This window comes from Triturus cristatus, chromosome 10 (assembly GCF_964204655.1).
Source record: "Triturus cristatus chromosome 10, aTriCri1.1, whole genome shotgun sequence".
Classification (NCBI taxonomy): domain Eukaryota; kingdom Metazoa; phylum Chordata; class Amphibia; order Caudata; family Salamandridae; genus Triturus; species Triturus cristatus.
The window spans coordinates 40,040,372-40,060,427 of NC_140593.1; the positions used below are offsets into that span (position 1 = coordinate 40,040,372).

General features: G+C 50.2%; 1 protein-coding gene across 1 annotated transcript in view; it reads right to left on the reverse strand.

Moving 5' to 3' along the window:
* The window catches only part of LOC146788780 (uncharacterized), a 263,355-nt gene that overhangs the window by 26,085 nt on the left and 217,214 nt on the right, over positions 1–20,056 (reverse strand). The window contains exon 4 of the mRNA XM_085629936.1: positions 19,395–19,500. Coding sequence (XP_085486062.1) covers positions 19,395–19,500 — 106 coding nt within the window. The remainder of the gene's footprint in view (positions 1–19,394; positions 19,501–20,056) is intronic.

Sequence of the window (20,056 nt, forward strand, 5' to 3'; positions counted from 1 at the left end):
AAAAGGCTTTGTGGACTATACACAGAGCCTTAAAATCCACCCATCGTTTGACTGGAAGCCAGTGTAGTTGCTTTACACCGGCAGATGTGGAATGATGCTTTGGAAGATTGAGTAATACTCTTACGGCTGCGTTTTGTAACGGTTGGAGTTTGGAAAACTCCCAGATATAGAGCATTAGAACAATCCAGCCTTGACAGCACCAAAGCTCCCACCACCGTTTTCCTCAATGAGAAAGGGATGAAGGGTAAGATCTTCCGTAAGACCTTCAAGGTGTAGAAACAGGCTGAGGACACCTGGTTAATCTGTGGGGCAAGAGTAAGGTGTTTGTCTATCAGGACACCCAAATTTCTTGCTTTGGGTGCCAGCAACGGACACGTTCCAGCTTCAGGGGGCCACCATGGTTGACTCCAAACAGATGCTTTTGGGCCAAATTCCACAACTTCGGTTTTACCCACATTCAGCTTTAAAAAGTTGTGGTTCATCCAGATCATCAGGTCTGTGATGCAGTTTCGAACACGTTCCGCCGTAGCGTCTACGCTGTGTGTTACAGACACCACTAACTGTGTGTCGTCAGCATAGGACACAAGCGAGAAACCGTGATTCTTTATTAAATGTTAAACAAGGTGGGAGATAGAGCAGAGCCCTGAGGGACTCCGCCCGGTAGAGTGAACCGGTGGGACTTAAGTCCATCCCAGTGTATTAACTGTTCCCTATCTGACAGAAAGGATGATAGTAGGGTTAGGGCTTTTCCACTGAAGCCATCCTTCTGGAGCCTATGTATCAGCACTTCGTGATTTACCGTATCGAAGGCAGCTGTGAGGTCGAGCAGGATAAGGGCCGCCCACCCATCCCCATCCATTGCTTTACTAACTTCCTCTGTCGACCGAATCAAGGCAGACTCCATAGAGTGCCGGGCTCTAAAGCCATGTTGAGTGGAATCGAGTAAGTTGTTATGATCTAGATATGATGTTAATTCAAACATTCACGGCTTTCTCCAGAACCTTAGACGGCAGAGGAAGACACGAGATGGGGCGATAGTTTTTGGCTTCCAGGGGATCAAGCGAGGGCTTCTTCAATATAGGTCTTATACAAGCCCTTTTCCAGTCAGATGAAAGATTCCAGTACTAGTAACGTGGTTTAACAGCGGCGTCAGGGAGAGAGCAATCTCCTCTGCAGCCAGATGTAGAAAAAATGGGGGGCAAGGGTCGAAAGGAGACCCGGATTTTGTTTGAAGCAAAAGCTCATGGACCTTTTCTTTCTCCAACACAGAAAATTGTGTGAAGCTTCCTTGTGGTGAATTCTCTGATACATCCCTCTGATAAATAATGCCACCTGCTGCAGCTGTGTTTGCAAAATCATTGTAAACGTTCTGAACTTTGCTTTGAAAAAACACAGCCAGATCATTCACAAAGTTCTGATCAGGAGCAAACGCAGCGTCTCTCGGGCAACTAGACAGGGCATTAACAGTTTTGAATAGCTCCTTCGAGGAATTAGAGGCCTCCTGGATTTTTTGAGTATATTAGGCTGTTTTGGCCTGTATTATGGCAGCCTTATACTCCTCAAGGGCTAAGCAGTAGTCCTTCCTGAGGGCTGAGCTATAATCAGTCCTCCAGATACACTCTTTATGCCTACATTTAATTTTAATCAGCTTTAAATCAGACGTGTACCAAGGGGATGATAGCTGCCTCACTCTAGAATATTTGCTTTTTTCTGGTGCCAAAGTGTTGAGTACCTAATTTAGCCACTTGTTGAAATTAGTAGCTGCCTCCTTAGTGGCGGTCAATATTGGGGGTTCCTCTTGTAATGTTCTGATCAGATCATTTTGTTGAACCGATTTCCAGGCACGAAAATTAGTTACCCCAGGTCTTCATCTATGACCCAACTTCGTTGGTGGAATTTTAACCTCAAAGTTAACTAAAAAGTGATCAGACCAGGGTAATGGCAACACAGGCTTTACTACAATGTTCTCATTGTTGGTAAAGATAGCATCAAGGGTATGACCAGCTTGATGGGTGGGCTTTGAGACGATCTGTTTTAGACCAAAACTAGCTAATGTGTCTATCAAAAATGTTGTATCATAATTGTTCTTAGCCTCTAAATGAGAATTAAGATCACCTAATATTGTCACAGAGGTAGAGTCCAGGCAGGATTCCAGATGAGACATCAAGGAAAGTGACAGAGGTGGCCTTCAATGGGAGATGATTTTGTGGGGTACAAGCCAACTGGAGGCAAGCTGGGGCCAAATATTCCAGAGGGCTGAGCCGGGAAGAGAGGGAAAAGAGGTGATATGAGATTGCAATCCACAGTGTAAATTTCTTAAGGGGAATAATTGGCATCACAAAGAAACTGGAGCCAGTCCATGGAAGGGTTTCCTTGGTGCACAAGACTAACTCCAATAACTAACATTACCAATAACACTGGACTTACCACTAACCTTGGGGTCTAGAGGAGAGTGCTGCCCTGCGTAAAGCGATTTAACACCTCGTTAGGAATAGTATCGACTATATAAATAAAATTACAATTACAACTGACCAAGCAAGATCTGAGTGCTCTTTGGGGCATTTGTTGGTCTTCTTCTTCTGGGAATTTTGAGTGATCGAGGAGCTTGGAGTGGGAGACCATGGGGGTTTCACGAGAGAAGAGGTGGTGGGTTGCTTTGACAGGATGCGAGAAGGGGTGCAAAGGTGTTCAGCAGGCAGTGGGTAGTGTGGGAGGAGTTGGTCCTCTTGAGTTGCTGCTGTGTGCACGCTTAGGTTGTGTACAGTGTTACTGCGAGAGGTGGGATGTGTGCGCATTGTTCCAGTTTGAGGATGGTAGTCGGCGACTGACAGACGAGTGTTCGGAGTCTTATGGAAATGCTTAGGAAAGGGCAGTTGGGATGCGACCAAATTTGGCACCCACTCTTTCAGGATTGAGGGGACCAACAGGTTTTGCCCAGTGCATTTTCAGTGTGATGGAGTTCACCTCTCCTAGGTTGACAAGAGGTTGGGCCCAGTGCTGTTTCCCTATGAATGAGTTCACCTCCTCCAGGTCAACAAGAGGTTTTACTTGGAAAAGTGCTAGAGGAATGGTGTAACAGGCAAGGGAGAGGTGGGCGGATACAAAGAGCACCTTCGGAGAAGGTGTTTCTGATCCCTGTATGACAGCTCAAAGAAAGAGACTGGGATAATAGGTAAAAGAAAGGGAGTAGGTGGACATAGAGAAAGAAAGGTGGATTGAGCTGCCGGACTTCTCCTGAGGCGAGCAGGCTAAGCGTGCAATTGGAGGCATTAAGAGCCAATTGAAGAATCTGTGGGCTGGATCCTGGGAAGTTTGGTTGAAGCTGGAATACTGACAATGAAAGGCGTGACACTTCAGGAATGACAAATGTTTGAGGGTGGGGGGGTATTATTTTGTTGAGAATAGTGATAGGTTGAAAAGGATAAGCTCAACTTTTTCTTGATGAAAGCCAGGCATTTACACGAGGACAAGCCTGTTTGTGGTGTTTTCTCCTTCAATAAGAACCCCAGGTGGCGGGAAAGGCTCCCTCTCAGCAAGGGTGTACTGGAAGACAGAAGGAACTGTTGATGAGACAACAGCCAGCAGGACCCCTGGCGCTGTGAATCATGAGTCCACTGCACAGATTGCCCACCTCCACTCCTGGAAGAAGGAAAGGAGCTTTGAGTAGCTGGACCCCTGATGCTTGGGCACCATGGGTCACTGCACAGATTGCACACCTCAACTCCTGGAAGAAGGAGATGAGCTTTGACCCAGTAGGTCGCCTGACGCACGGGAGCCCACTGCATTGCCCATCTCCACTCATGCAAGAAAAAAAGGAGCTTTGAGCAGAAGGCCCCAGATGCCTGTGGACACCATGAGCCCATGGCAGTGATTTTCACACCTGCACTCCTGGAAGAAGGAGAGTTGCTTTGAGCCAGCTGGTCCCCTGATGCCCAGGCACCATGAACCCACCGCACAGATTGCCCACCTCCACTCCTGTAAGTACGAAAGGAACTTTGAGCAGCTGGTCCTCTGTTGCCCAGGCACCATGAGCCCACTGCACAGATTGCCCACCTCCACTCCTGGAAGAAGGAAAGGAGCTTTGAGCAGCCGGTCCCCTGATGCCAGATGGCACCATCAGCCCATGGCAAAGATTGCCCATCTGCACTCCTAGAAAAAGGAAAGGAGCTTTGAGCAGCCGGTCCCTTGACACTGTTGCACCATTAGCCCATTGCACATTTGCCCACCTGCACTCCTGGAAGAATGAAAGGAGCTTTGAGCAGCCGGTCCCCTGATACCCAGGTGCCATGAGCCCACTGCACAGATTGCCCACCTCCACTCCTGGAAGAATGAAAGGAGCTTTGAGCAGCCAATCCCCTGATGCCCGCGGGCACCATGAGCCCATGGCACAGATTGTCCACCTCCACTCCTGGAAGAAGGAAAGGAGCTTTGAGCAGCGGGTCCCTTGATACACTGGCACCATGAGACCACTGCACAGATTCCCCACCTCCACTCCTGGAAGAAGGAAAGGAGCTTTGGGCAGCCGGTCCTGATACCCGGGCACCATGAGCCCACTTCACAGATTGCCGACCTCCACTCCTAGAAGAAGGAAAGGAGCTTTGAGCAGCTGGCCCGGGCACCATAAGCCCACTGCACAGATTACCCACCTCCACTCCTGTAAGTAGGAAAGGAGCTTTGAGCACCCGGTCCCTTGATACCGTGGCACCATGAGTCCGCTGTACAGATTACCCACCTCCACTCCTGGAAGTAGGAAAGGAGCTTTGAGCAGATGGTCCCCTGATGCCTGGGCACCATGAGCCCACTGCATAGATTGCCTCACCTCCACTCCTGGAAGAAGAAAAATCGAGCTTTGAGCAGCTGGTCCCCCGATGTGCTGGCACAGTGAGCGCACTGCACAGATTGCCCACCTCCACTCCTGGAAGAAGGAAAGGAGCATTGAGCAGCCAGTCCCTGATGTCCCCAGGCACCATGAGCCCAAGGAACAGCTAGCCCCACCGCCACTCCTGGAAGAAAGAAGTGAGCTCTGAGCCAGCAGGTCCCATGATGCCCGGGCACCATGAGCCAAGTCCACAGATTGCCCACCTCCACTCCTGGAAGAAGGAAAGGAGCTTTGAGCAGCTGGACCACTGATTCTTGGGCACCACGAGTCACTGCACAGATTGCCCACCTCAACTCCTGGAAGAAGGAGAGGAGCTTTGAGCCAGGATTTCGCCTGTTGCACAGGAGCCCACTGCATTGCCCATCTCCACTCATAGAAGAAGGATAGGAGCTTTGAGCAGAAGGACCCTGATGTCTGTGGGCACCATGAGCCCATGGCAGAGATTATCCCACCTGCACTCCTAGAAGAAGGAGAGTAGCTTTTAGCCAGGCACCATTAACCCACTGAACAGATTTCCCACTCAACTCCTGGAAGAAGGAAAGGAGCCTTTAGCAGCTGGTCCCTTGAAACCGTGGCACCATGAGTCACTGCACAGATTGCCCACCTCAACTCCTGGAAGTAGGAGAGGAGCTTTGAGCAGGTAGGTCGCCCGACGCATGGGCGCCATGAGCCCACTAACACATTGCCCACCCCCACTCCTGGAAGAAGGAGAGAAGCGTTAATCTGGCAAGTCGCATGATGCACGGGTGCCATGAGCCCACTGCATTGCCCACCTCCACTCATGGAGGAAGGAAAGGAGCTTTGAGCAGAAGGCCCCTGATGCCTGTGGGCACCATGAGCCCATGGCATAGATTGCCCCACCTCCACTCCTGGAAGAAGGAGAGTAGCTTTTAGCCAGCTGGTCCCTTGATGCCCGCGCACCATGAGCCCACTGCAAAGATTGCCCACCTCCACTGCTGTAAGAAGGAAAGAATCTTTGAGCAGCCGGTAACCTGATGCCCGGGTAGAAGGAGAGGAGCTTTGAACAGAAGCCCCCTCATGCCTGTGGGGACCATGAGCCCATGGCAGAGATTGCCCCACCTCCACTCCTAGAAGAAGGAGAGTAGCTTTTAGCCAGCTGGTCCCCTGATGCCCAGGCGCCATGAGCCCACTGCACAGATTGCCCACTTCCACTCCTGGAAGAAGGAAAGGAGCTTTGAGCAGCTGGTCCCCTCATGCCCGGGTAAAAGGAGAGGAGCTTTGAGCAGAAGGCCACTGATGCCTGTGGACACCATGAGCCCATGGCAGAGATTGCCCCACCTCCACTCCTGGAAGAAGAAGAGGAGCTTTTAGCCAGCTGGTCCGCTGATGCCCAGGTACCATGAGCCCACTGCACAGATTGCCCAGCTCCACTCCTGGAAGAATGAAAGGAACTTGAGCAGCCGGTCCCTTGATACCATAGCACCATGCGCCCACTGCACAGATTTCCCACCTCCACTCCTGGAAGTGGGAAAGTAACTTTGAGCAGCTGGCCCCCTGTTGCCCGGGCACAATGAGCCCACTGCAGACATTGCCCACCTCCACTCCTGGAAGAAGGAAAGGAGATTTGAGCAGCCGGTCCCCTGATGCCCCCAGGCACCAGGAGCCCAAGGCACAGATAGCCCCACCGCCACTCATGGAAGAAAGAGGTGAGCTCTGAGCCAGCAGGTCCCATGATGCCCCGGCACCATGATCCAAGTGCGCAGATTGCCCACCTCCACTCCTTGAAGAAGGAAAGGAGCTTTGAGCAGCTGGACCCCTGATGCTTGGGCACCACGAGTCACTGCACAGATTGCCCACCTCAACTCCTGGAAGAAGGAGAGGAGCTTTGAGCCAGTAGGTCGCCTGATGCATGGGAGCCCACTGCATTGCCCACCTCCACTCATTGAAGAAGGAAAGGAGCTTTGAGCAGAAGGCCCCTGATGCCTGTGGGCACCATGAGCCCATGGCAGAGATTTTTCCACCTGCACTCCTGGAAGAAGGAGAGTTGCTTTTAACCAGCTGGTACCCTGAAGCCCAGGCACCATGAACCCACTGCACAGATTGCCCACCTTCATTCCTGGAAGTACGAAAGGAACTTTGAGCAGCTGGTCCCCTGTTGCCTGGGCACCATGAGCCCACTGCACAGATTGCCCACCTCCACACCTGGAAGAAGGAAAGGAGCTTTGAGCAGCCGGTCCCCTGATGCCCGGGCGCCATGAGCCCACTGCACAGATTGCCCACCTCCACTCCTGGAAGAATGAAAGGAGCTTTGAGCAGCCGGTCCCCTGATGCCCACGGGCACCATGAGCCCACGGCACATATTGTCCACCTCCACTCCTGGAAGAAGGAAAGGAGCTTTGAGCAGCCGGTCACTTGATACAGTGGCACCGTGAGACCACTGCAAAGATTTCCTATCTCCACTCCTGGAAGAAGGAAAGGAGGTTTGAGTAGCTGGTCCACTGATGTGCTGGCACCATAAGCCCACTGCACAGATTGCCCACCTCCACACCTGGAAGAAGGAAAGGAGCTTTGAGCAGCCGGGCCCCTGATGCCCCTGGGCACCATGAGCCCAAGCCACAGATAGCCCCACCTCCACTCCTGGAAGAAGAAGAGGAGCTTTTAGCCAGCTGGTCTGCTGATGCCCGGGTACTATGAGCCCACTGCACAGATTGCCCACCTCCACTCCTGGAAGAAGGAAAGGAGCTTTGAGCAGCCGGTCCGCTGATGCCCGGGCACCATGCGCCCCTGCACAGATTGCCCACCTCCACTCCTGGAAGAAGACAAGGAGTTTCGAGCAGCCAGTACCCCGATGCCTGGGAAGGAGAGGAGCTTTGAACAGAATGCCCCTAATGCCAGTGGGCACCAGGAGCCCATGGCAGAGATTACCCCACCTCCACTCCTGGAAAAAGGAGAGAAGCTTTTAGCCAGCTGGTCCCCTGATGCCCTAGCACCATGAGCCCACTGCACGGATTGCCCACCTCCACTCCTGGAAAAAGAAAAGGAGCTTTGAGCAGCCGGTCACCTGATGCCCCCGGGCACCATGAGCCCAAGGCACAGATAGCCCCACCACCACTCCTGGAAGAAAGAGAGGAGCTCTGAGCCAGCAGGTCCCATGATGCCATGGCACCATGAGCCAATTGCACAGATTGCCCACCTCCACTCCTGGAAGAAGGAAAGGAGCTTTGAGCAGCTGGACCCCTGATGCTTGGGCACCATGAGTCACTGCACAGATTGCCCACCTTCACTCCTGGAAGAAGTAGAGGATCTATGAGCCAGTAGGTCGCCTGACGCATGGGAGCCCACTTCATTGCCCACCTCCACTCATTGAAGAAGGAAAGGAGCTTTGAGCAGAAGGCCCCTGATGCCTGTGGGAACCAAGAGCCCATGGCAGAGATTTTCCCACCTGCACTCCTGGAAGAAGGAGAGTTGCTTTTAGCCAGCTGGTCCCCTGATGCCCAGGCACCATGAACCAACTGCACAGATTGCCCAACTCCACTCCTGGAAGTACAAAAGGAAATTTGAGCAGCTGGTCCCCTGTTGCCCAGGCACCATGAGCCCACTGCACAGATTGCCCACCTCCACAACTGGAAGAAGGAAAGCAGCTTTGAGCAGCCGGTCCCTTGACACTGTTGCACCATGAGCTTACTGCACAGTTGCCCACCTGCACTCTTGGAAGAAGGAAAGGAGCTTTGAGCAGCCGGTCCCCTGATGCCCAGGCATCATGAGCCCACTGCATAGATTGCCCACCTCCACTCCTGGAAGAGGGAAAGGAGCTTTGAGCAGCCGATCCCTTGATACAGTGGCACCATGAGGCCACTGCACAGATTCCCCACCTCCACTCCTGGAAGAAGGAAAGGAGCTTTGAGCAGCCGGCCCGGGCACCAGGAGCCCACTGCACAGTATACCCACCTCCACTCCTGGAAGTAGGAAAGGAGCTTTGAGCACCCAGTCCCTTGATACAGTGGCACCATGAGCCCGCTGTACAGATTATCCACCTCCACTCCTGGAAGAAGGAAAGGAACTTTGAGAAACCGGTCCCTTGATACCGTGGTACCATACGCCCACTGCACAGATTGCCCACCTCCACTCCTGAAAGTATGAAAGGAACTTTGAGCAGCTTGTCCCCTTTTGCCCGGGCACCATGAGCCCACTGCACAGATTGCCCACCTCCACTCCTGGAAAAAGGAAAGGAGCTTTGAGTAACCGGTCCCTTGATACCGTGGTACCATGCGCCCACTGCACAGATTGCCCACCTCCACTCCTGGAAGTATGAAAGGAACTTTGAGCAGCTTGTCCCCTTTTGCCCGGGCATCATGAGCCCACTGCACAGATTGCCCACCTCCACTCCAGGAAAATGAAAGGAGCTTTGAGCAGTTGGTCCCCTGATGCCTGGGCACCATGAGCCCACTGCACAGATTGCCCACCTCCACTCCTGTAAGAGGGAAAGAAGCTTTGAGCAGCCGGTACCCTGATGCCCGGGTAGAAGGAGAGGACCATTGAGCAGAAGGCCCCTGATGCCTGTGGGCACCATGAGCCCATGGCAGACATTGCCCCACCTCCACTCCTGGAAGAAGGAGAGTAGCTTTTAGCCAGCTGGTCCCCTGATGCCCAGGCACCATGAGCCCACTGCACAGATTGCCCACCTCCACTCCTGGAAGAAGGAAAGGAGCTTTGAGCAGCTGGTCCCCTGATGCCCAGGCACCCTGAGCCCACTGCACAGATTGCCCACCTACACTCCTGTAAGAAGGAAAGAAGCTTTGAGCAGCCGGTACCCTGATGCCCGGGTAGAAGGAGAGGAGCTTTGAACAGGAGGTTCCTCATGCCTGTGGGCACCATGAGCCCATGGCAGAGATTGCCCCACCTCCACTCCTGGAAGAAGGAGAGTAGCATTTAGCCAGCTGGTCTCCTAATGCCCAGGCACCATGAGCCCACTGCACAGACTGCCCACCTCTTCTCCTGGAAGAAGGAAAGGAGCTTTGAGCAGCTGGTCCCCTAATGCCCGGGCACCACGAGCCCACTGCTCAGATTGCCCACCTTCAATACTGTAAGAAGGAAAGAAGCTTTGAGCAGCCGGTACCCTGATGCCCGGGTAGAAGGAGAGGAGCTTTGAGCAGAAGGCCCCTGATGCCTGTGGGCACCAGGAGCCCATTGCAGAGATTGCCCCACCTCCACTCCTGGAATGAGAAGAGGAGCTTCTAGCCCGCTGGTCCGGTGATGCCCGGGTACCACGAGCCCACTGCACAGATTGCCCACCTCCACTCCTGGAAGAAGGAAAGGAGCTTAGAGCAGCCAGTACCCTGATGCCCGGGAAGGAGAAGAGCTTTGAACAGAAGGACCCTCATGCCTGTGGGCTCCATGAGCCTACGGCAGAGATTGCCCCACCTCAACTCCTGGAAGAAGGAGAGTAGCTTTTAGCCAGCTGGTCCCCTGATGCCCAGGCACCATGAGACCACTGCACAGATTGCCCACCTCCACTCCTGGAAGAAGGAGAGGAGCTTTGAGCCGGCAGGTCACCTGATGCCTGCGGCCACTATGATCCCACGGCACAGATTGCCAACCTCCACTCCTGGAAATAGGACTGGAGCTCTGAGCCAGCAGGTCCTCTGATGCCCAGGCATCATGAGCCCACTGCACAGATTGCCCACCTCCACTCCTGAAAGAATGAAAGGAGCTTTGAGCCAGCCGGTCCCCTGTTGCCCGGGCAACATGAACCAAATGCACAGATTGCCCACCTCCACTCCTGGAAGAAGGAAAGGAGCTTTGAGCAGCTGGTCCCCTGATGCCCGGGCACCATGAGTCACTCCACAGATTGCCCACCTCAACTCCTGGAAGAAGGAGAGGAGCTTTGAACCAGCAGGTCGCCTGATGCACGGGCGCCATGAGCCCACTAAAACATTGCCCACCTCCACTCCTGGAAGAAGGAGCGGAGCTTTGAGCTGGCAGGTCACCTGACGCATGGGCGCCATGCGCCCACTGAACAGATTGCCCACCTCCACTCCTGGAAGAAGGAGAGGAGCTCTGGATGAGAAGGTTGCAGGGGCTGTGGAAGGGAGACGGGGGTCTACACCTCACTCAGCAGAGGGTGAGAAGGGTGCAGGGGCTGCAGAAAGTATGAGGTGAGGTGTACACGTCACTCAGCAGAGGGTGAGAAGGATGCAGGGGCATTGGAAGGTAGGAGGGGAGGTGTACACCTCAGTCAGCAGAGGGTGAGAAGGGTGTGTGGTGGAGGCAAGGGGTCTACACCTCACTCAGCAGAGGGTGAGAAGGGTGCAGGGGTTGTGGAAGGTATTGGGGGGGTGCACCTCACCTACTAGAGGATGAGTAGGGTGCAGGAGCTTTGGGTGGTATGTGGGTAGGTGTACACATCACTCAGCAGAGAGTGAGAAGGGTGCAGGGGCTGTGGAAGGTATTGGGGGGTGTACCTCACTCACTAGAGGATGTGAAGGGTGCAAGGGCTGTGGAAGTGAGGCGGGGGGTCCACACCTCAATCAGCAGAGTACACTTCAAGTGTGGTCAGTGTAAGGCCTGCCCTACAACCATCCAAACCAAAGAACTAACCTACAAAGATCATGTGATCAATTTGAATTTCTTTTCCAATTGTAATACCAACAACGTAATCTACGCAATCCTATGTCCCTGCGATCTCATCTATGTACGACAGACTCAACAGAAGGTCAAGGCCCGGATTCTCCAGCACTGCAGCCGGATACGATGTGGTGTGCAGGGGGCGCCACTGGTGGAACACTTTTCAACGATGACTCATAGCCCAGATGAACTGCGCTGGGTAGTACTATTGAAAGCCTTCCTGTGCCAAAGGGGAGGGAATATTAGTGCAATTCTGAACCTAAGGGAACGTAAATGGATGTCCCTTCTGGACTCCATCAGGAATGGCCTAAACGAATCAGAAATCAGCCATGCGCAGTTTCCCTGTTTGTCTGTAGAATAATGAACACGTGACTCGTACCATATTGCACATCGATCCAATTCTCTATCTATTTGTTATAATTCAAGAACTATTAGAGCATCCCTTTAACCCTAACCCCCACCAAAGACTGATGTCACAGTGGACTCTAACCCAACCCATGTGGGAGTGCAGGGTAACCCACTTAACTTCTAACTATTGTATATAACATAGCACACGTTTTACACAGCAGCAAAAAACAAAATGTACTCCTGATGATTGTTTGACTATATGACATGTTTTCATATGACATTTTTCCATTGCCATATGATGTGGTTTCTAATATGCATGTAATAAGTGTTAAGTACAAACTGTAAGCACAGAATTGTTTAAATGTGCAGCGTGTAAGATATGATCTCTAACATGCATTGGGCAGGGCTGTGTGCAATCGAGTGTGTTTGACTTCCTGTTGCCATCCTTAGCAATGCTAAATGAGTATTTCCCTTCCTCTTGTTTACACCTTTCCAGAGCATCCTGCATTTGTGCCCTTTGCCATGTTCCTTTACAGCGAAGCAATTCAGTTGGATCAGATTCACAATGACTCCGAGTACTCTCAACTCCTCCCGCTCCTTGAATGTAGCCGGAGATTGGTTCAAGCTCCTTTTAAAATACTCGATCCGAGTCTGTCTTCAGTGACCCTTCGGAGCATTTCATCAGTGGCCAGCATCTGTCTTCAGTGACCCTTCGGGCATGTCATCAGTGGCCAGCATCTGTCTGCAGTGACCCTTCAAAGCATGTCATCAGTGGCCAGCATCAGTCTTCAGTGACCCTTCAGGGCATGTCATCAGTGGCCAGCATCTGTCTTCAGTGACCCTTCAGGGCATGTCATCAGTGGCCAGCATCTGTCTTCAGTGACCCTTCAGGGCATGTCATCAGTGGCCAGCATCTGTCTGCAGTGACCCTTCAAAGCATGTCATCAGTGGCCAGCATCAGTCTTCAGTGACCCTTCAGGGCATGTCATCAGTGGCCAGCATCAGTCTTCAGTGACCCTTCAAGGCATGTCATCAGTGGCCAGCATCTGTCTTCAGTGACCCTTCAGGGCATGTCATCAGTGGCCAGCATCTGTCTGCAGTGACCCTTCAAAGCATGTCATCAGTGGCCAGCATCAGTCTTCAGTGACCCTTCAGGGCATGTCATCAGTGGCCAGCATCTGTCTTCAGTGGCCCTTCAGAGCATGTCATCAGTGGCCAGCATCTGTCTGCAGTGACCCTTCAAAGCATGTCATCAGTGGCCAGCATCAGTCTTCAGTGACCCTTCAGGGCATGTCATCAGTGGCCAGCATCAGTCTTCAGTGACCCTTCAAGGCATGTCATCAGTGGCCAGCATCAGTCTTCAGTGACCCTTCAGGGCATGTCATCAGTGGCCAGCATCTGTCTTCAGTGACCCTTCAGGGCATGTCATCAGTGGCCAGCATTTGTCTTCAGTGACCCTTCAAGGCATGTCATCAGTGGCCACATCTGTCTTTAGTGACCCTTCAGGGCATGTCATCAGTGGCCAGCATCTGTCTTCAGTGACCCTTCAGGGCATGTCATCAGTGGCCAGCATCTGTCTTCAGTGACCCTTCAGGGCATGTCATCAGTGGCCAGCATCAGTCTTCAGTGACCCTTCGGGGTATGTCATCAGTGGCCAGCATCTGTCTTCAGTGACCCTTCGGGGCATGTCATCAGTGGCCAGCATCTGTCTTCAGTGACCCTTCAGAGCATGTCATCAGTGGCCAGCATCTGTCTTCAGTGACCCTTCAGAGCATATCATCAGTGGCCAGCATCTGTCTTCAGTGACCCTTCAGAGCATGTCATCAGTGGCCAGCATCTGTCTTCAGTGGCCCTTCAGAGCATGTCATCAGTGGCCAGCATCTGTCTTCAGTGGCCCTTCAGAGCATGTCATCAGTGGCCACATCTGTCTTTAGTGACCCTTCAAAGCATGTCATCAGTGGCCAGCATCTGTCTTCAGTGACCCTTCAGGGCATGTCATCAGTGGCCTGCATCTGTCTTCAGTGACCCTTCGGGGCATGTCATCAGTGGCCACCATTTGTCTTCAGTGACCCTTCGGGGCATGTCATCAGTGGCCAGCATCTGTCTTCAGTGACCCTTCAGGGCATGTCATCAGTGGCCAGCATCTGTCTTCAGTGACCCTTCAGAGCATGTCATCAGTGGCCAGCATCTGTCTTCAGTGACCCTTCAGGGCATGTCATCAGTGGCCAGCATCTGTCTTCAGTGACCCTTCAGGGCATGTCATCAGTGGCCAGCATCTGTCTTCAGTGACCCTTCAGGGCATGTCATCAGTGGCCAGCATCTGTCTTCAGTGACCCTTCAGGGCATGTCATCAGTGGCCAGCATCGAGCGTCTGCACGCTTTCTACTGGCGGGCTTGATTGATGGCGGTATTTAAACAGCTCACTTCAGTGCTCCGTGTCGTTCCGCGTACACTGAGTTGCCAAAGAAATACAGTAGTGAGTCCTTAGGCAATGCTCGTCCGTAGGCAATGCTCATCCGTAGGCAATGCTCCTCCGCAGGCAATGCTTGTCCGTAGGCAATGCTCGTCCGTAGGCAATGCTCCTCCGTAGGCAATGCTTGTCCGTAGGCAATGCTCCTCCGCAGGCAATGCTCGTCCGTAGGCAATGCTCGTCCGTAGGCAATGCTCCTCCGTAGGCAATGCTTGTCCGTAGGCAATGCTCGTCCGTAGGCAATGCTTGTCCGTAGGCAATGCTCCTCCGTAGGCAATGCTTGTCCGTAGGCAATGCTCGTCCGTAGGCAATGCTCGTCCGTAGGCAAGGCTCGTCCTTAGACGCACACACTTGGATATGTGCTCATTTATCACCAAGCACTGAGCCACAGTATTTATTCCCCTTTGCTCCTTTGGTTTCAGGCTTCCTAGAAACCAGAAGGATTTGGCCCGTACTATGTTAAATGGAGGTACCCACTCCTGTTTAATTTCCATGTATATTATGCCTCGCAACTTTGTTGTATTGTTTTTAGTCCTAAATAGATTTCTCTCCACCTCTGCCCTAGAATCATTCAGACGCAGTGCGCATTTGAGCCATTTACCATCATTATTTCAGGTAAATGAACCCTTCCTTAGCGCGCTTTTGTTCTTTGCAGACTCTGACGTCTGGTGTGTCCCGAATATGGTCCTGATTTAAGTTTCTCCTTTTATCCCTATAGACCATTGGTTAAGTCAATAAACGCTGATTAATCAGGCTTGACACTACATTCATTACTTTACTAGTAAGTGGCTTTCTGCCTCTTCATCTTATTTTTTTACCTAGATTTCCCTCTATTGATGCCGCACCCTGTCTTTTCGGGTGCCGTTTTCAACGCTCTCACACATAAGGAGCCTACGCGCCCTCCAACTGTTGCAGCCTCCCTCCTGAGGCCGCTCATGGTAATTCACAGCCTTATAGATTTACCTATGTAGAACAACAACATGATTAGTACGATTGCATTCTCTAAAGAAATGTTTAATGCTCTTTCCTAGATCATTCCCCTCTCTGACCCCCCACACTTCTGTCCTGATGAAGACCCCGGCGTAAGAGATACAACAATCTACATGTCTTTTGGGGTCGAAACGTTGACATTTCTAATTCAAGCCAGCTTCAACAACAGAGACTTTGTACTGTGCTACTGCTTTGAACCATGGCTACATAACACTTTGATACTAATTGTGACTGATAGGCTCGAAGAATGAGCCTCCATCTTTGTGATTGATGTATTGTTTTTGATGCACAATATATCCTATAGTCACTATCCAACCCTCACCTCAAGCACAATCACCCTACCCAGTCCTTGCTTTCCCCTCCCATCTAGGAACACTTTTGTATGCAATGAAATGTAAATATTGACACTAACAGGTTAACCTCTTCAATGCCCGTGACGAGCTGGTCTCGTCATGGGCCGCGGTTGCGCTGTGCCCATGACGAGACCAGCTCGTCACAAACCCCGCCCGCTAATGAAACGGCCGGCACAGGGCGGGGAAAGGGGCGGGCACTGAAGGGGTTAATGTCCAGTGTGAATTAAACACTGTGAGATGCAAATACCTTCTGTCTTAGTTTTGGTTTCTCAGTTGTGATCTTTATTTATGTGTTTTCTGGGACCGCTGTGCCTAATGTCTCAAAGGCGTGTAGAGGTATTGAACACATTATAAATATTTGCGTTGAAGAGTATGTCTGTGTGCAGGTGACAGCTGATGACTTGTGTCCAGTCTGTTCCACACATGGTTTTTGGTTCTGTATAACAAGTTTCCAGCAGGGCAAAGAATCTATGGAATAGATACTAAGGGGCATATGTATCAACCGATTTTGTATTCGCAAACGCTGCGAATCGCAAAAAAACATCGTTTGCGAATACAAAATCGCAAAAGGTGATGTATGAGGCATTTCAGTCTCGCAATCTTAAGGAATCGCTAAATTTGCGATTTCTTAAGTTTGCGTAAGCATTTAAGAAATCGCAAATTGCGATTTGTTAAATGCAATGTAACACGCACCCAAGTTGTGCGATTTCTCCTTAAGAAATCGCAAATTACCACCAACTTCAAGTTGATGGTAAATTGCGATTTCTTTGAAATATGCACTTTTTTGCATATTTCAAAGTGCCATGTGGTGCACATACATGCCCTTAGGGCATGTATGTGCGCCATATGTGCACAGATGCTGATTGCAGGGGTGCATCAGGGTGTCATCATGACACCCTTGCACCTTTGAAATTATTCTCAATTTGCGATTAGCAAATAGCAAAGCGCAAATTGAGAAGGACTTCCCATTCAGTGCTATGGGCCTCCTGGCCCATAGGAATGAATGGGAAGGTATTCCTTAATTGCGATTTCGCAATTTGCTAATCGCAATTAAGGAATTTTAAGAAATCGCAAAAGTTGTGCAATTTTTTAAATACATCCCGTTTTGCAATTCTCAAATAGCGATTCTCAAAAAATCGCTATTTGAGAATCGCAAATGGAGATGTTGATACATATGCCCTTAAGTATTGTAAGCGACCTTTAGTTATAGAATCGTCTCAGCAGCACAATTTCTACATAACATAGAAGAATGTGTGCACCAGGTACTGACCTATGTACATGTGCTTAATTTGCTTCCGAAGATGGTTATCTGTAAGGTTTTTACCACGGTATGAAGGCTGCAGGTGGCGTGGTCTTCAGCACCTTCAGGCCTTGGTTTTTGACAGGTGTTGATTACAGTCTGCACTGTTTTTAGTAGATACTTTGGGGTATTTCTCATCAGAGGTTAACTGTCTCAAACAAATAGAGTAAACAGAGTTTACAGTACCCACTTCCTTAACTATATCAGCTTCATTTCTCAATGTAGATTGAGTGGCTGTGAGGGGTTTGATACAGATAAAAGCGGTGCACACTGGGGCATTCATTTTGGAACAGACGTTGAGTATCTTGAGTAAGGGGGCTTCCTCTGAACAGTTGTGCATATATTGAATATCGTGTGCAATGAGAATTACCCATATATCTGTGCCTGATTGCTAATGTGAACTCGGCTACCCTTGAAGTGTACGGCATAGGGTCAATGTTGCACATAACACAAGCTTGCTACATCTAAGGGAGTTGTATCTGTGATGGCATTAATGATGCTTCATATTATCATGAGCTCTTTTGTACTTACTTTCAGACATCTAATGCTACACTAGTTTATAGAGTAATGTGTACAAAAGAAGTTTTTGTGAGGTCATCAGTGATGTCATTAGTGACGCCATCAATAATGCAATTTGAGATGTCATCAGTGATGTCATAAATGGTGAATTTCTTGTTTTTTTTAGTTCCAAATGTTATGTGGGCAGTGATATATTCACCTAACTATAACGTCAATTTAACCTTTTTGATATTTACATATACGACTTGTGACGCCTCCCAGTCACTGATTATAAAGAAAAGACGTCAGAACTCCGCTATTAGAAGTTATTATAGTTGAATTCTCACATCTAAATGCCTGCGTTCAGAAGCTAGGTGAAAGGCAGGCCAGGTCACGGAGCTCAGTTGAATCATCTGTTTAGAGCAATGAATACAAAACATAGCTGCTCTTCCTTCGGCTCTATTCTTCTAGCCTACAATGAGAAGCAGAGAGAACATGTTTATTTTTTACACTCCTTACGTAGTTGGAGAAAAGTTAAAATCTTTCTGCATCTTTCGACAAATTCAGCTTTTTTTATTTTTAAAGCTGACTCGTGTTAACTGTTTCTAATGTCTGTTTGCAACAAATATCTAACATGTTTGTGATACTTTTAATTTTACTCTAGATATTTTATTTTTATTCTTCTAGCATGCTCACTCTTATATGAAAGAACTATGCACTAAGGGGCTTATTTATGAGTTCTTTGCGCCAACGTTGCGTCACCTTTTGTGACGCTACGGCGCCATAAAAATGCACCACTTTGTAAAGCCCAGCACAACATTTTACCTGCGTCAGGTATAAGGTATGCAGGACGGGCATTCCCCCAGCAAAAAAGGGTCATAGAAGGGCACTATGAGATTTCAGTGCGCCACTTCTAGGACACCATTGCGTCAAAATCTTACGCTTGCTTCACAGCAGACGTAAGACTGATGCAGGCGTCTTTGACATGGGACTTGCCCATGTGTAATGCCCCATTGCTGGAGTAGCGTCCTTTTTGTGACACACTCCAGCAATGCATTATTACTGCACCTACAGATATGTCAGAAATACTGACGTATCTGTACATCCTGGCGGCCAAGAGAGCCGTACAGTAAATACAGCGCATCCATGGCGTTATGAAAAGTGTTGCATCGCTGTTTTCACACAGTGATGCAGCTCGTTTCATAAAATAGGCCCTAAGGTTCTAAGTGGTTTGTGGGCAAGGTGATGGTGTGACCATGTATTATATGGGATAAAGTACCCCTGGTGTACATATTAAGGATATTGCAAGTCACCTCGAAGTTCCATAACTTTATAAAGGAACTCGGCCTTCGGTCTCGTTCCTCTATATGGTTATGGAACTCCTTGGTGACTTGCAATATCCTCATATTGTACACCGGGTAATTTATACCTTATAAATTGAGATATAAATAGGAGTTAAAAATTATATGTAATAAATACTTACCATGTGTGGTAAAAGCATTCATTGACAAAGGCATACGTGGTAAAGACACATGTGTGGTAATGGCTGCATGGAAAAGGCATGCATGGTAATTGCATGTTTGGTAAAGACATATATTAGCGGTAAGATCTAGACAATGGACGTAGTAAGTCGGTCTTGTAGAAGAATAGGTGATATAAGCAGCACATTTACAGCCGCAGACATATTCGAAGATTCAAACAGCTCTCCATTCACCTTACACCAAAGCTCTACAGTGTAATGTGAAACAATTTAGGACATGTAGATCACACATGGTCATGAGCATATCTTAGCATGATCAAATGCCCTTTGTTTCTGCAGCAGTATTTAAATTCAGTATTAAAGTTCGCTGAGATGGGCTTCTGTGTATTGATTATATAATATTAATTCTGAAATAAGTCAAGTTTGAAGATGCTGCTGATGATGGCAGCTCTGTAGCACCTCTTTACGCCCAAGCACCCCCACATACTGACCTCTCTTGTTCGGCTTCTGCGCGGCCTGGTTCGCGCGCGTGAACGTTGGGCTTCGGTTCCGCGCGGCAGCTGCCAGTTTCCACAGCATTGCTTGGACATCATCCACCTGTGAAAAGATAGAGGAGTCAGTTGCATTGTGGGAAGTCTTGGTTTAGTGACCTCAAGGCGAACGCCCCCCTCTTTGCCTACTACTTCCTTCTCACGGGTGTAGAGCCTCACATCTGCGGCTCGTCCGCTAAGGCGGAGGAGCGTCGCCGTACCGAGCAGGTCAAAAATGAAAAAATAAAATGATAATAACTAATTCTTATTATCATTTTATTTTCCGTCCTTGCTCCTGGGTAGGGGCAGGCCGGGGCAGGCCAGGGTGGGCCGGGGCGGGCTGGGGCGAGCCGGGGCGGGCCGGGGTGGGCCGGGGCGGGCCGGGGTGGGCCGGGGCTGCTCTGCTCACAGAGCAGGGCAGGAGTGTTTTGCCAACTCCAAGTGCACACAACGCTTTGGCCTGCCGTCTCGGGCCTGCCAAACCGTCATGCACACTTTTCATGTTCTGCACCAGGCTGCATTACAGCCGGCATGGAGAACATTCCCAGACTGCCATTCCCTGGCTGAGCACCAAACCACGGCGCCCAGACCAATCACAACGCTGCATTGCAGCATTGTGATTG